This window comes from Falco punctatus (assembly GCF_963210335.1).
Source record: "Falco punctatus genome assembly, chromosome: 5".
Classification (NCBI taxonomy): domain Eukaryota; kingdom Metazoa; phylum Chordata; class Aves; order Falconiformes; family Falconidae; genus Falco; species Falco punctatus.
This window is the reverse complement of record NC_137584.1, coordinates 79,577,254-79,592,658: the sequence shown is the minus strand read 5'-3', so window position 1 is coordinate 79,592,658 and position 15,405 is coordinate 79,577,254. Positions and strand designations below refer to the sequence as shown.

The 15,405-nt window shown below is 48.8% G+C and overlaps 1 protein-coding gene across 2 annotated transcripts; it reads left to right on the top strand.

Moving 5' to 3' along the window:
• The first annotated feature begins 6 nt into the window (after positions 1–6).
• On the top strand, positions 7–8,306 carry DLL1 (delta like canonical Notch ligand 1). Of its 2 annotated transcripts, XM_080389284.1 has the most exons (11): positions 7–327; positions 545–853; positions 1,066–1,126; positions 1,398–1,655; positions 4,107–4,167; positions 4,654–4,784; positions 4,931–5,100; positions 5,241–5,457; positions 6,184–6,976; positions 7,096–7,210; positions 7,602–8,306. In XM_080389284.1, the coding sequence occupies exons 1-11, from the start codon at positions 268–270 to the stop codon at positions 7,605–7,607; spliced, it is 2,181 nt and encodes a 726-aa protein (XP_080245410.1). In that variant the 5' UTR covers positions 7–267; the 3' UTR covers positions 7,608–8,306. The 2 variants fall into 2 exon arrangements, with proteins under 2 accessions (XP_080245410.1, XP_080245409.1); XM_080389283.1 differs by having other exon boundaries at positions 7,096–8,306.
• The last annotated feature ends 7,099 nt before the right edge of the window (positions 8,307–15,405 follow it).

The window sequence follows — 15,405 nt, the reverse complement described above, 5'->3', positions numbered from 1 at the left end:
TTTTTTCCCCCTTCCTTTTTCTTTTACCATCCGAAAGAGCTGTCAGTCGCCGACAGGCTACATACGTAGAGGTATCGACAGAGGGAAAAAAAAGTCAGAGACACTCCTGAAAGAAGGAGACCGTGACACTAACTCTTCCAGCTCTGCTGGGGCGAGCGGCTTTGGCCGCTGTATTTTTCCCTTAACCCCGAGAGACACTTTCCCTTTTCCCCTGTGACGAGAAGCCAAGGGGTAGGAACGCGAGGGCACCAGAGCTGCCCCTCCAAAATGGGAGGTCGGTTCCTGCTGACGCTCGCCCTCTTCTCGGTGCTGCTGAGCCGCTGCCAGGTAAGTGCCCGCGGGGCGGGGGGCAGAAATACCTGCGGTTCCCTGCACCGGGGGGTCCCACGGGGCTGCCGGGGACTTGCTGCCTGTTGCAGCCGGGAGAAGCGGGGAGGGGCGTCGGGGCAGGGGGTGTCCGGCCCGCTGATGCCCGGCGGGGCCGGGCCGGGGCCGGGGGAGCGGGCTGCTCGGCGGGCTGACGGCCGCTGTCCCCGCCCCGCAGGTCGGCTGCTCCGGGGTCTTCGAGCTGAAGCTGCAGGAGTTTGTCAATAAGAAGGGGCTGCTCAGCAACCGCAACTGCTGCCGCGGGGGGGGGCCCGGCGGCGGGCTGCAGCAGTGCGACTGCAAGACCTTCTTCCGCGTCTGCCTCAAGCACTACCAGGCCAGCGTCTCCCCCGAGCCGCCCTGCACCTACGGCAGCGCCATCACCCCCGTCCTCGGCGCCAACTCCTTCAGCGTCCCCGACGGCGCGGGCGGTGCCGACCCCGCCTTCAGCAACCCCATCCGCTTCCCCTTCGGCTTCACCTGGCCCGTAAGTGGGGGGGCGGCGCGGGAGGGGGCGGCCCACATCCCACCCCGGGCCACCCCAGCTGGGCGAGCGCCTTTCCGAGGGGCCACCAAGCCCCCCGGGGGTGTCGGGGGGGGGGATGGGGACTGATAACTTCGGGGGTTGGGGGCGCTGACCCCTGGCCTGCCTGCTCTCACGCTCTCCCGGTGGGTTGTCTCCGCTCCTTCTTTCCCCAGGGCACCTTCTCGCTCATCATTGAAGCTCTGCATACGGACTCTCCTGATGACCTCACCACAGGTAACTGCCCGGAAACAGACTCTTCTCCAGAATAATCCCAGCCCTGCGGCCCCACTTGGCCCCTCTCTCTGCCGTGTGCAGCATGCTCCCCCCATCCCATCCCTGCTCCTCGTTGGGAGGTCATGGGAAGAGAGGCCAGCCTGCTGGCGTGCAGCGCTGTCATCCTGCCTCTGTGGTTCCCCTCCCACCAGAGACCCCCAGTGGAGCATCTTCCTCCCCCCTGCCTGCTTCGGGCTCCCTAATCACGCCTCTCCTCTCCACTTTCACACAGAAAACCCCGAGCGCCTCATCAGCCGCCTGGCCACCCAGAGGCACTTGGCGGTAGGTGAAGAGTGGTCCCAGGACCTGCACAGCAGCGGCCGCACTGACCTCAAGTACTCCTATCGCTTCGTGTGCGACGAGCACTACTACGGAGAAGGCTGTTCTGTCTTCTGCCGCCCCCGGGATGATGCCTTTGGTCACTTCACTTGTGGAGAGCGTGGCGAAAAAGTCTGCAACCCGGGCTGGAAAGGCCAGTACTGCACTGAGCGTGAGTGTCCACCTTCTTGTCTCCCCGGGCACTGGTTGCAGCAGCGTTCCCTGAGCTCTTGGGGATGGGCATTTCTCTGCCATCAGGCCCCACGGGACAGGGGGAACCAAGCTACAGTGGGTGGAGGTCTGGTGTTGTGCACGGGCTTTACTGGTGCGGGGGCCGGGAGGTCCTCAGCATTGCCACAGAAAGTTAACGCAGACAGCCCCTTCTCAAACGAATAAAATGTCAGTGCCAACATTACACTCTTGCTCGTTTGCTGTAGGTATGAAATCTGATAGCAAAATGTCCAGCAGTTGCTTGAGATGTTATTAAAATGTATCAAGACTACTTTTTAAACCTAGCCATCCCTTCAACCATGGTACATTGCTATCATCATCTGCAGGATACATGACTTCAGGAGAGGGAGCTAGGCTTTGGCAACACCCATGCGGCAGGCTTGTTGATAGGCTTGTTAGGGTCTGATGTCTTGCCACTTTGTATTGAGAAAAGTATTGGGAGGCACAAGATACATTCTCTGTCCCCTAGACTGTACCTTTCTCATTTGGGGTACTCATAAATGGCCAGTAACAGAGATTGTTGTACCTGGAGCCACAAGAACATTCAGCTTCTTCCCCATCTCTCTTCTGTGCCATTGCCATGATCATCACTAATAAAGTAGCGAGGGACATGAGTTTTAAAGTATGGCTGAGCTTGAAGTTGTCAAGGAATGTGATGTGTTGATACAGCAGGAAAAGCTGGGACAGTACGCATATCACAGTCAGGGATGTGAGATACCTGCAGCTTTGTACAAGATTACTGCCCTTTGTAGATGCGTAGCAGTGCGCACCCAAACATGCACACAGCGCTCCTGCCACAGCATGTGATGGCATTCTCTGTGTGTATACACGGCTCTGAAGTATGCTGGCAGATGACATACTGGGTGCGTGCTCCTCTCCACTCATCAAAGGGCCAGGCAGGCAGGGAGAAAACAGTTACAGGCTGTAAACCAGCCTCTTGGTTCCCTTCTAGTGATTTTGTTTTTCTTAAAAGCCCACCTACACTGTGGTGGTCTCAGCTGAGCTGCTAGCAATGAACCCAGATTGATTATTCACACTGTTAGTGACTGCTAGGATGCTTTTAGCAGTGCATGGTACAATGTTGCACAATAAACAGCAGGGAGAGGAGCTCGCATTTCCTTTGATAGTGCTTTAAATAGGAACTACAACCTTTCCCATGATCAAAAGTGCCCAACCCAGTTGTGTCAAGGGGTGGGGGAAAAGGAAGCATTTTGATAATGAGCTCTTTCGGGGCTGTCAGCACTTTTGGATGCCTGTACATCACTGCTCTTCCCATAGCAAAGAAGACTGTTCGTCTTTTTTGACTTGTTACGTATGCCCTTCGCTCTGCTTTCCCTCTCAGAAAGAAAGAGCTTGTAACAGTGACACAGACCTACTGGGCAGGGGAGATGTGTTTATGTATGCATGCAAAAAGACTGTTTTGCCGTTAGCGAACGGAGCTGCCAGTTGCAGATTGCTTCCCGTTGCCTTGCCCCCAGCTCCATTCTTTCCAACTTGGAGGCGATCTGATTATCAGCGCTGATTCTTTCTTTCTTTTTCCCCCCCCCCACCCCCCCATCCCGCTTCCCTTCGCATGCCATTGTCTCCGGCTGGCTTTGTTGAATTAAAACTTTGCAGTGCCTGCTTAATGAGTTCCATAACCAGGCGAAGTAATGAGCAGAAGTCCCTTTTTTTTCCCTTCCCTCATCCTCCCTCCTGCTGGCCCGCTTACCTCTTTCACCAGGGCTGCACCCACCCACCCACCCCTTTTTGCAGCGGGGCGGAGGAGGGGGGAAGGAGGGAGGAAGAACTTTAGACTTATTTATTTGAATAAGAAAAAAAAAAAAAAGTTTTTTTGCAGCGAAATCACGCGCGTGCCATAGATTAGCTGTGGGCAGGGATAGGCTGCCGGCCGCCGGCCGCCGGCCCCATTGGCTCCGGGGCCGGGGTATTGTTGCAGTGGGGCAGCTGCTGGGAGAGAATAGACAATAGAGCAGCTGTCTTGCACTGGCACCCTGCACACCAGCTGTCCACTCTTATCTGCACACACACTTTCGGGGGATATTAAGAGGTGGAGCTGTGTGCATAGAATTGGAAAAAAGGACTTCTGACCCTCACTGGGAAGGGAAGGGGGGTGAGGGGCTGTGGGGAAGGGAGCAATTGTGAGTCTTCTTTTGTCTGTGTGCAACTGTATTAAGAAGAATGCTCATCCCCGGCGATAAGTAAAGTGCCCAGTTACGGGGCGAGATCAATATTCCTGCAGACTCCAGAGATTAACTCAGCTGTGCTTAACTGCCCCAACCTAGTAAAAGGGGCTTGCTCCCCACCCGCAAGGTGCTCTCGGGATGGGATGTGTAAAAGGGAGGCATTCAGCCCTGGTGCTGATGTCTTTCCCTGCTTGGTTTGTTTACAGCAATTTGTTTGCCTGGATGCGATGAGCAACACGGCTTTTGTGACAAACCTGGGGAATGCAAGTAAGTTTTCCACTCCTCTCCTGCTCCCTTCTTTGTCTTTAACGTTGATGCTCTGGTGTTAAGGAAGCCGCTGGTTATTTGGAAGGTCTGTTTAAATGCCTTGCTACATGTTAGATGGTAATTTGAGAAATCCAGGTGATGTCAGATCAAAGTATTAATCTACAAGTCAAACATCAGTGCCACTAATATTAACCTGATGAGTTTACAGTGCTGTGTGCAAGGTTTAGCTGTTTGTTACTAGAGTAAACAGATTAACTACCTGGAACCATGGCTCTGTCTAAGCAAGTGGAAGAAATAGCTGGAACCGATGAAAGCTGATGCTACGGTTGGACTCAGTGACTTTCTTACATGAAGGATCACTGAGGGCTTTTAGGAAACTTGATCCCTGGCATCAGTGTGTTTGTAGAGTTTGTGATAGGGTTTCCAACTGTGAAAAGTCTAAATCTGACAAGACTTTGTTGATGTTTATTTTTTTTTTTTCCCCAGATGCAGAGTGGGTTGGCAGGGGCGATATTGTGATGAGTGTATCCGATACCCAGGCTGCCTCCATGGTACCTGTCAGCAGCCATGGCAGTGCAACTGCCAGGAAGGCTGGGGTGGCCTTTTCTGCAACCAGGGTGAGTTCTCAGTCCTTGCCTGACCATCTGTTTTAAAATGCAGAAATCAAGTGACTATTTCCAGCTCACCCACCCCGTGCTAGCCTTGCAAAGGAGCAAGTATCTTGACTGCCCTCTTTAAAAAAAACATAAATAATCTTTTACAGACCTGAACTACTGCACCCATCACAAGCCCTGCAAGAATGGTGCCACGTGCACCAACACCGGTCAGGGGAGCTACACTTGTTCTTGCCGACCTGGATACACAGGCTCCAACTGTGAGATTGAGATCAATGAATGTGACGCCAACCCTTGCAAGAATGGTGGAAGCTGCACTGTAAGTTTGAGTTGCTCGTGCCGGCTGAAACCCCAAGGGAGGAGTTAATGTCAGTTTTACTGATTTTCAAAATCCCTTTTTGGATTTCAAAGCAATTTCAGGTTGCTTTTTTTTGACCATTTCTCATGTCTTCCTCCCAGGATCTCGAGAACAGCTATTCTTGTACCTGCCCCCCGGGCTTCTATGGTAAAAACTGTGAGCTGAGCGCGATGACTTGTGCTGACGGACCATGCTTCAATGGTGGGAGATGTACTGACAACCCTGATGGGGGATACAGCTGCCGCTGCCCACTGGGTTATTCTGGGTTCAACTGTGAAAAGAAAATTGATTACTGCAGTTCCAGCCCTTGTGCTAATGGTAAGGCCAAACATGCTACAGTGACCTTCTAAAAGGAGACCATTCAGTTACTTTGGTTTCTGGTCTGGAGTTCATAACAAGGCCCACTAGGTCAATCATGATCCACGTCATGTCAATAGTTGACTTGGTGGAGGAACTGCACTTAAAAAGTAATGGTGTGATTTGGGCTACTGCTGCAGATTGCATTTTCTCAAGGGGTGACTGTAGCCAGGTAACTTGGCCTGAAGCTTCATGCATGAAAATGTGGAAGATTATACTTGCAAATGTTTTGCAAAGACTCTCTTGAGCTCTGTGGATGCAAAATGCCATACAAGTGCTAAATATTATTACTTGTAATCTGGTAACGGTAATCTTCCTGTTTTGATTAAACTAGCAAAGAATTTCTTTACTGCAGTCCTCCTCAATCATTGCCACTCAGACTCTGTAATGTGAGACTGTGGTGTTAACCTGATCTGGACTAGCTTTGTTGTCCATGTTGAGTGAAATGTTAAAAACTGAATAGGATGGAGAATGAAAAATAGATCTGATTAACAAATGTTTTCCTTAAAAAAACCAACCCCATACTTTTTTCTGGTGGATCAGACTGGGCAAAGATTGAGCTAACCTCTCAAAAAGGAAAGCTTTCCTTAGCCTCTGGTTGTGACAGTCACCCTGAGAGCAGCAGGTGGGAGGCTGTCGGGTCTGGCTGCTCACCACTCAATGCTCGTCCCCCTTGATGTCTTGCAGGAGCCCAGTGCGTTGATCTGGGGAACTCCTACATATGCCAGTGCCAGGCTGGCTTTACTGGGAGACACTGTGATGATAACGTGGACGACTGCGCCTCCTTTCCCTGCGTCAATGGAGGGACCTGCCAGGATGGCATCAATGACTATTCTTGCACGTGTCCCCCAGGATACAACGGGAAGAACTGCAGCACCCCGGTGAGCAGGTGTGAACACAACCCCTGCCACAACGGGGCCACCTGCCACGAAAGAAACAACCGCTATATCTGTGAGTGCGCCCGGGGGTACGGCGGGCTCAACTGCCAGTTTTTGCTCCCTGAGCCGCCTCAGGGACCGGTCATCGTTGACTTCACTGAGAAGTACACAGAAGGCCAGAACACCCAGTTCCCCTGGATCGCCGTCTGCGCCGGGATTATTCTGGTCCTCATGCTGCTGCTGGGGTGCGCTGCTGTGGTCGTCTGCATCAGGCTCAGAGTGCAGAAGAGGCACCACCAGCCTGATGCCTGCAGGAGCGAGACTGAGACCATGAACAACCTAGCGAACTGCCAGCGTGAAAAGGACATTTCCATAAGTGTCATTGGTGCCACTCAGATTAAAAACACAAATAAGAAAGTAGACTTTCACAGTGATAACTCTGATAAAAATGGCTACAAAGTAAGATACCCATCAGTGGATTACAATTTGGTGCATGAACTCAAGAACGAGGACTCTGTTAAAGAGGAGCACAGCAAATGTGAAGCCAAGTGTGAAACGTATGATTCGGAGGCAGAGGAGAAAAGTGCAGTACAACTAAAGAGGTATTTCTCACATCTGAGTATGGGGGGGCCAGCTTGACTCGGAAGGGTGTGTTTGTGTCTTCTAGGTAGTGTTAAGCAACATCCATCTGACTTGTGTTGTCTCTTTTTGTCTTCAATAGTGATACTTCTGAAAGAAAACGACCAGATTCAGTATATTCCACTTCAAAGGACACAAAGTACCAGTCGGTGTATGTCATATCAGAAGAGAAAGATGAGTGCATCATAGCAACTGAGGTTAGTATACTGCCTGGCGGTTGGAACATCAGGGAGAAGTCTCCGTGCACAACCCTCATCTAACACATGTCAGGGCAGCTAAACTTTTTCCCATGTTGCCGCAGTGATTTGTACCTGTTGACATCCAGCCAGCTTGAGTTTGTTATGCTTTGGATGTTGTAAAGACAAGCTCAGTGACTTACTGCTGTGGATGTTACGAGTCTGACAGCTTGTGCAGACAAGGGTACAGTGGTAGTGTGGTTGTGGTCTGCTGACCTACCGCTTGGCGAGCTTCATGCAGAATCTGTTCTTGCCCGGTGTAGACAAGAGTCCTAGTCTGCTGCAGCCCTACAACCCTCCTGTTACTTTCCATTAACCTTTCCTGATCTCTGCTCATGTTTTCTCTCACCAGGTGTAAACCAGAGGTGATACGGCAAGGTGGTTGTTCAGAACAATATCAGAGGAGACGTGCCCCGATGAATGCTGCTGAAAGAGGAATGGGAGATAGATTCCTTCACTGACTGCTGCTGAGAAACTAAATTCAGGCTTGAGCTGGTTCTCTACTGAAGTTAGCAAAGTGACTGCAAAATAAAGAAACAAGATGGACACCAGGCAAGGGTCTGTGTTCAAGGATTACTGTTGCACTGCCTTTTATGAATTTTATCATTGCACTATGGTCAGTTGCTTTTCTATATATATTTAAATGAATGGACTTAATTACTACATAAGAAGCATGCACTGCCTGAAGTGTATATTTTGGATTCTTATGAGCCAGTCTTTTCTTGAATTAGAGACACAAACACTGCCTTTATTGTCTTTTTTGATACTAAAATGTGTTTTTACTAGGTGAGAGAAAGTGTGTTATTTTTTTGAATCTGTAAAAATATTTTCATGATAATTGTAAAGCTTGAGTATTTTGTGATGTTCATTTTTTTATAATTTAAATTTTTTGGTAAATGTGTACAAAGGCACTTCGGGTCTATGTGACTATATTTTTTTGTATATAAATGTATTTATGGAATATTGTGCAAATGTTATTTGAGTTTTTTTTACCGTTTTGTTAATGAAGAAATTCATTTTTAAAATATTTTTCCAAAATAAATATTATTAATGATAACTAGAGTGCTACGTTTATTCCATAAACCATGATGAACTGACTGAACCTTGCAACCAGGCATCTGACAGGCTTCTATGGACTCTTGGGTGAATGGGGTAGGACCGAGACCTATCACAAAGACTGAGGAACAACTTTTTCTGTGTAGACCCCCCTCCTTCCCATCCAAAGCTTCTGAACTGTTGACCCTGCAGTTGTGCTCACTCTTACCCCAAAGGTGAATGCCTGTCACAACCTTGAGTAATGTTTGCTCTGTCACGTTGGGCGGTGTATATTTAAACACACACAGCATCACTTCCCGAGGAAGAGCAATGTGAGTGTGCTCTGTCGTAATCCAGATGTTGGGCTCATCATGACTCAGCTTTTAACTTCTTGCAACCTCAAACACTTGCCTGGAATCTCGGGGGAGTTTGGGACATGCAGGGCATGCCGGTGAGGACCCCCAGCTTAGGTCCTTGATGTGCACCCATGGGATGTGCGCTCCCCCGGTCACACCTGCCAGGGGGTGGCACTTTCCTCTCCAGGAAAGGGTGACACTGAATTGCCTGGTGGCCTCAACTCTCCTGGCTATGCCTGTCTGAAGTATTAGTTGCATCTTTGTTTTCTACTCTGCCCCTGGTGCCTGCTGCCTTTGTATTGGGGCAGGGTGTGATCCCGTTCTCTCGCTTGGCACCGAACGCTCAGGCAATGTCCCCAGTTTAGTTTGCCCTAACTAGCTCTCCTTCAGGTTGTGCTGCATGTTAATTAGCAGAGGTCCTTCAGAAACAGGCAAGTGTTCTTTCACTTCAGGAAAACCTAGGAAATAATTTCCTTTTTGCTCCATTAAAGGTGAACCCCTATCATTGTAGGCCTCCTTCCACAGCTTCGGGGGGCTGGTGAAAATCCTCTGTTCCCATCCACTTCAGGGGGAGAGCCATCCTAAACACAAAGAGTGGGACAGCAGATATAATCAAGCAATTATCACAGCTGGTGATCTATAACTGTAAAGTATATATGTGCTCCCCTTGTTTTAGTGTACATAAATACATGAACCGTTGGAACTGTACTGTGAGGTTGATGGAAATCTCACACTGACTGCAGGGACTTGTCTGTCTATAACTATAAGGCTTTCTGGCTAAGCCAAACCTTAGACAACATCTACTGACTCATGCAAGTGAGCCTTGGTAGGTTTTGTTGCCATCTCTGTTGCTGATCTGCTCTTCAACCTTGCGCCAATCACTTTATTACTCTCTGTTTCCTCTTCCCAAGCTTTTTGGAGCAGGCTTGTCTCTTACAATGTACAATGTACAATGTACAATGTACTCTGCACAGTCAGTGCCGTGGTCTCAGCTGGGCCCTCATAATGCTGCTTCCATAGAAATAACAGCAACAAACAGAAAGTCATAGGTGGCTGAATGCCTCTGTAATGTCAGGTCTTTAGTGCTACAGCAAATACTACTATAGTATTTATATACATCTACTATTACAGTATGGTGTCAGGTAAAGGTCTGGAAAAGCACACAGCTCCCTGCTCTTGTAAAAAGGCATGACATTGGCATCTACCTAGCTTCACTTAAAAATAAAATAGCTTCAGAAAGCTCAGTCTGTCCAAGTGCGCTAATTACCAGGAGTGCTGAGCTTGGTGAGCAAAAGAAAACGTGGGCAAGGAGAAGGGCTCGGTCTTGTCCTGAAGCACCTTCTGAAATGGTGGCTACACAGATGAGCCAAACAGCTTCTTCCTTTTCTGTCTCAGACAGGTTTGGGGCTACTGCTGCATGCAGGATTTATTTCTTGTACAGGATTACTAAGTGCCCTGAACCTGAGTGTGCGTGTATACAAGGACTCTCTGACCAGAGCAGGTTGAGCCATGCAGTGTGGAGCACTGGCTCCATGCTCCTCTCCTGTAGTGCCTGGGCCTTTCTAGGGGGAAAAAATGGATGATCTGGGCAGGGGGTGGAAGTCGTACATGTGTTTGCTCGAGCGAGAGAGGGCGGCACACAGAGGTGCAGAGCTGTGCGTGCAGGTGGCACGCACTGTGGGCAAGGGGCAGCTATGGTGCCTGCCTCAGCCCTGCCAGGGCCGCGCTTGCCCTGCCAAAAAGTGTCAGGAACCTCCCTGTCAGCAGGGTCCCCAAAAAGCCTCCTCGTTCTAAAACAAGAGGAGAGCCTGCCTAGAGAGGCTGCTTAGCTGGGACAGCTGAGAATTCAGGGCCTCATCCAAAGCCCATTAAAACTAATGGAAAGGCTCCAACGAGCTGCAGGGACGCATGGCACCATGCCCCTCCTGACACAGCACATCTCCGTCCTTCCCCGGGGAAGCTGCACATACCTACGTGGTGCGTGTCCCCACAGGTGGGGGCCACAAAAGCCTAGAGCCCATCTAGCCAGGTTTGCCCCCTGGGCAGCTCATCCCTCTGGTTCCAGCCCGCATGATGTGCCAGGACCTGGGGGGCCTGGGGTCCATCCCCAGGCCATCACTGCGACATCGTCCCTTCATGCCCCCACCTTGACCGGCAACACCTCCTCCCCTCCACCCTGCAGTGGCCAGGGAGAGCTTGGCCTCCTTTGGTGCCAGGTCTCAACAGGGTGGCCAAGAAGGCATCCCTCAGCCCACGCCTCTGCCTGCAAACCTGTCTCTCTGTGGCCAGCGGTGTTTGCAGGGTTGGCATGGACAGGACATGTCTGAATCTTAGGGGCACTGAACCCGCAGGAGAGGTTAGCTGCAGGGAGGTGTTAGCTGCCCTGTTTGTGGAAGGGAACTTTTTAAGCAAGGCTTTTGAAATGTAGGAAGCTTTGGGTTCAGACAGCGTGTCTTCGGTTTAACTGCAAGACACAGGTTTATAAATTGTTTTAAATTGATATTTGTGCTAACTTCATACACAGTGCAGGAGGACAGCTTGGGTGTCAGGAAGCTTGGCTACTATTCCTGGCTCCGCCACAGACCTGATGTGTAATCTTGGGAGAGGAAGGATGGTCTTGTGGTCAAGGCAGTGCAGAGGGACTCAGGAGGGCCCCCTTCTATTTCCAGTGCTCCCTCCAGACTTCCTGTGCAACCTTGGACCTGTGTCACTTTATCTTTCCAAGACCTTAGGAAAATGGGGGCCTCCTGGTTGTGCTAACAAGGAGAAGGTCAGTTTGTGCTTGTGAGAGGATACCATGGTGGTGGGGAATGTTTAAATGCCCTCCAAGGTGAAGAAGGCTATTTCCTATCTCTGCACATCAGATTGCTTGTCTGCGAGGTGGTGAGCTATTTTTGCAAAGCACTTTCAGATGCTTGCGTGGAATAAAGACCCCTGTCACAATTGAAACATCCATCATCTCGGAAAGGATACGCAAACCCTGTGCTGGCAGCAAGGAGACGAACTGGTGGGGGGAGGGGAGGCAGCTGCGGTGTGCTCGCAGGGTGTGCGGGGGGATGCGCTGCAGCTGTGTGCCCACTGCCCAGAAAGGATGCTGCACGCAGCAGCGCTAATGCGGGGGGCCACAGTGCCATCAGCCTCTTGTCACAGAGAAGCACCTGCCATCAGGGTCTGTAGCCTGCTCTCTGCTGTAGCAGGCTTTCTTCCAGCGAAACTGTTTTGCAGGTAGAGATATAGACTAAACTTTGTTTGGAGCTATGAGGGACAAGGAGGAAAAGTGCAGAAATGATACAGGTGGGAATTCTTCACCAGCAGACCTTGGGAAACATCCCTATTGTTATGGCCTAACATCCAGACTCATATATTTCAAAGAAAATGACCTGAGAACTACTTCCAGACCAAATCCCAAACTGAGTGGCAATCTCTCTGATGCCTGACATCTTTCAGATGTAACATGGGACCTACTGTTGTGGAAATGTGACAACTGATCCCGCTGCTCACAGTGAGGCAGAGGTGGATGACAGAGCCGCTGTGGTGTGGGGGCTGCTGCCTGGCCAGTGGGGCAGGGAGGTGGGGCTGGAGGTCACGCCGTCTTCGTGGCAGGTTGGCTTCTTTTTTTCTTAGGAAGAAGCATCTCTGATCTTTTCTTCTGCTGCTACTGCCTCATCTCCTGCACCAATAAATTCGGTTCTGCTGGGGCTGCTCTCTGGCCCTGCAGCCCATTGGTATGGATCAGTCTGCATCCGTAGCGTTAAACTCCCTTACTCTCCCAATCCAGCTGCTTACATCCACACTGCCTGTGGGGGATGGCTCCTGCTTTGTGCCTAGGATCCCTAGCTTGGGACGGTGCTAACTGTGGGGGCAAAAGCATGGCAGGACCACTATAGCAATGCAATGATACAGATGGTTGTTCTCCAGAAACCAGGAGCTGCTTAATTTCCCAGCACAGCTGTATCCAGAGCATCTTAGTGCTGTGTTCAGGAATGCCTTACTCCTTGGCATAGATGAGGGAACGCTGTACGCCAGCTGTGGGGGTAACTGTGAAGGGTCAGTGCGGGCTCATGTCACCTTTTAGGGGCAACTGTATAAACTGGCATTGCTTGCTTTAAAGCCCGCTCTGTGTATGGATTATGTATGAACAGGGTGATATTTTTCGTGGTATAAAACTATACCACCTGAATGGCTAGTGTGGATGCAGTTCCACTGGAAGAAAGGTCACGTACATCAGTGGAGATACCTTCCCTTCCCCTGTTTATTTAGCTAAACCGTGCTAGTAAAACCAGCTTTATACCAGTGCATTCTCCAGAGCGTGGCTGTGTGGCTATAAAGACTCAGGTATAATTCACAAAGTAAATGGCTGTTCAGGCAAGGCTTCAGCACTCACAGTTGCGCAGGCTCAGGACTGCTAGTTAGTGCGTGTATCTCCACGGGGTAATTTCCCAGGGTGCTGAAGGCTGAGCAAAAGAAAGGATCAGGATGGGGGTGTCCTGTGTTCTCTTTTGTAACATGAAACTGGAACTTTGCGAGGACAGCACTTTCTGTGGGAAAGGACAGAGCAGACAGACAACTCTGTCCAGCCCTTGGTGCAGGGAGGACATGTGCTGCAGAGCCCCCTGAACCAAGTGCTGCCAGGATGTTCATGCTGGAGGCACTTGATGACCATTTCTAATCAGAATTTTTATCTAGCAGAAAATTATGTTTTTCCATAACACTTCAAAGTAAGTATTTTTATGAAGGAGATTTTCAGTGAGGAAAATGTTTTTCAGCTATGATAAACTGAAATACCCTCTTGAAAAGCTATTATGAGTTTCACTTTCTTTGTGAAGCAAGATAGCAAAACGACAAGTAAGTGCTTCTCAACAGACAGAAAATTAGATGAAAACTTCCCGTCTTTTTCTTTTTCTTTTTTTTTCCCCGCCCCAAAAATAGAATTGATCCGGGAATTTTATCTCATTAAAAAGTGTTATATTTTACTTTTACTTTTGCTTTATAATGTGAACATCTTTAAAGATAAGTTCTCCCTCTCACCCCGTTTTCTGGCCCTAAGTAACACCTTAGTGTCCTGAGGTTGTATTTAACACAAGCAAACTGCAGGATTTGGCCATATGTCATAAAATATTTTTAATGATAACCTGCACAAGGAAAAGCTGGTATCCTCAAGAACAACTTATTACATGAGGCAGAAAGCATTATGAGATATGAACTCCTAGCACAAAAGGTTAGCACTTTACCATTAATACAAATAAATTAAACCTCTTCAGAATGTTTTCAACAGGCATAGAGTCAAAATACCTCATCTACATTTAAAGTAAAAATTTTACAGAGGAGAATCAGGCCTCCAACATTTGGATCCAAGTTCCACATCCAAGATAATTTGGCTATTACTTGTGTGCTTTCCTTCTCAAGACACTGAAAGTTTTTCCTTTACCAGCTTTTCCATATATGCAAACGTGGGTGTTTACAAAGGCCACCTGTCTGAAAAATGTAAACCCCTCGCTTCGGTCTGGTTTTACCTTGGTTTGAATCAAAGGGCCCGTGGAATTCTCCATTGCCCTGCAGTGGTGATGGTTTGGCACAGCTGCTGCTGTTTCTGCTGTGATTGTGGGTGTCTTTGGAAAAGTCAGATGCCCGGCGCTCTCGCTCAAAGTCAGTGGAATTGTTCAGAGCAAAAAACTAATGTGGAACAACTATGTGTTATGCTTGTTGTAGCCTTTTTTTGTTTCTTTCTGTCTGTCTTTCTTTCTGTATCAGTTTAAAGAAAGAAACCTTGAAAAAATATATGATGCTGTGTAAGTTTTTCTAATTGACTTCAGGAAGTGTTATCTGGAATGGCAGTTGTGAGCACACAAACTCAGCAGACTTATCTGTGTTATCTAATTACCAGACTATAAAGTTCTGCTGACATTTCCTTTTGATAAATACAGTACACTGCTTTCTTTATCTATCTGTATTAAAGAAACAATGTTCTCCTAAACCCAACCTCATGCATGCTTTTTACTAAAACAACGCTATAAACCCCAAGACTAACAGAAATGTTGCCACAGCTTCAACAGTCCTAAATGAAAACAGTGGCTTTCAGATGAAAAACATTATCTAATGGTGGTAGGAAACCACTACAAATCTCAGTGTTTAAACTGTGAATAAGCATGAAACAGATTTGACCGGTATTTATTAAGCAAAAAGAGAGAGCTGGAGGGGGGGAAAAAAGGAAACAAAGAGCAGCAGTATTACAGGTGTGCTTGCATTTCTTCCCTGCTGCTGACGTGTTCAACTATGTGCAGAAATATGGAATCATAGAATAATTTAAGTTGGAAAAGACCCTTAAGATTGAGTCCAACCGTAAACCTAAGACTGCCAAGTCCACCACTAAACCATGTCCCTAAGCACCACATCTACATGTCTTTTATATTATGTATTGTTTTATAGTATATATTAGTGTTTACTATAAAGTTTTCAATCCAGGATTGCCAGAACTGGCTGGACTTTCAGAGCTCGTTTCTGCATGTGCACAGGAGGGGTTTGGATGATCGCGGAAAGCAGGGCTTCCTACACCAAGCTCTGGTCTCCTTTGTTTTCTTCTGCTATGTGAGAAGAGCTTTGGGTGCCTGCTGCACTGGGATGGAAGAAGCAAGAGGCAGCCAGGGGCTGTTTCAGGAAGAGGTAAGGCAGGGCATTGCTTTGCCTGGGGAACCCCTGGCTGGGCTTGATCTGAGCAGGGAGACAGAGGCCCCCACAGAAGACAAAACGGACACAGAAACATTACAA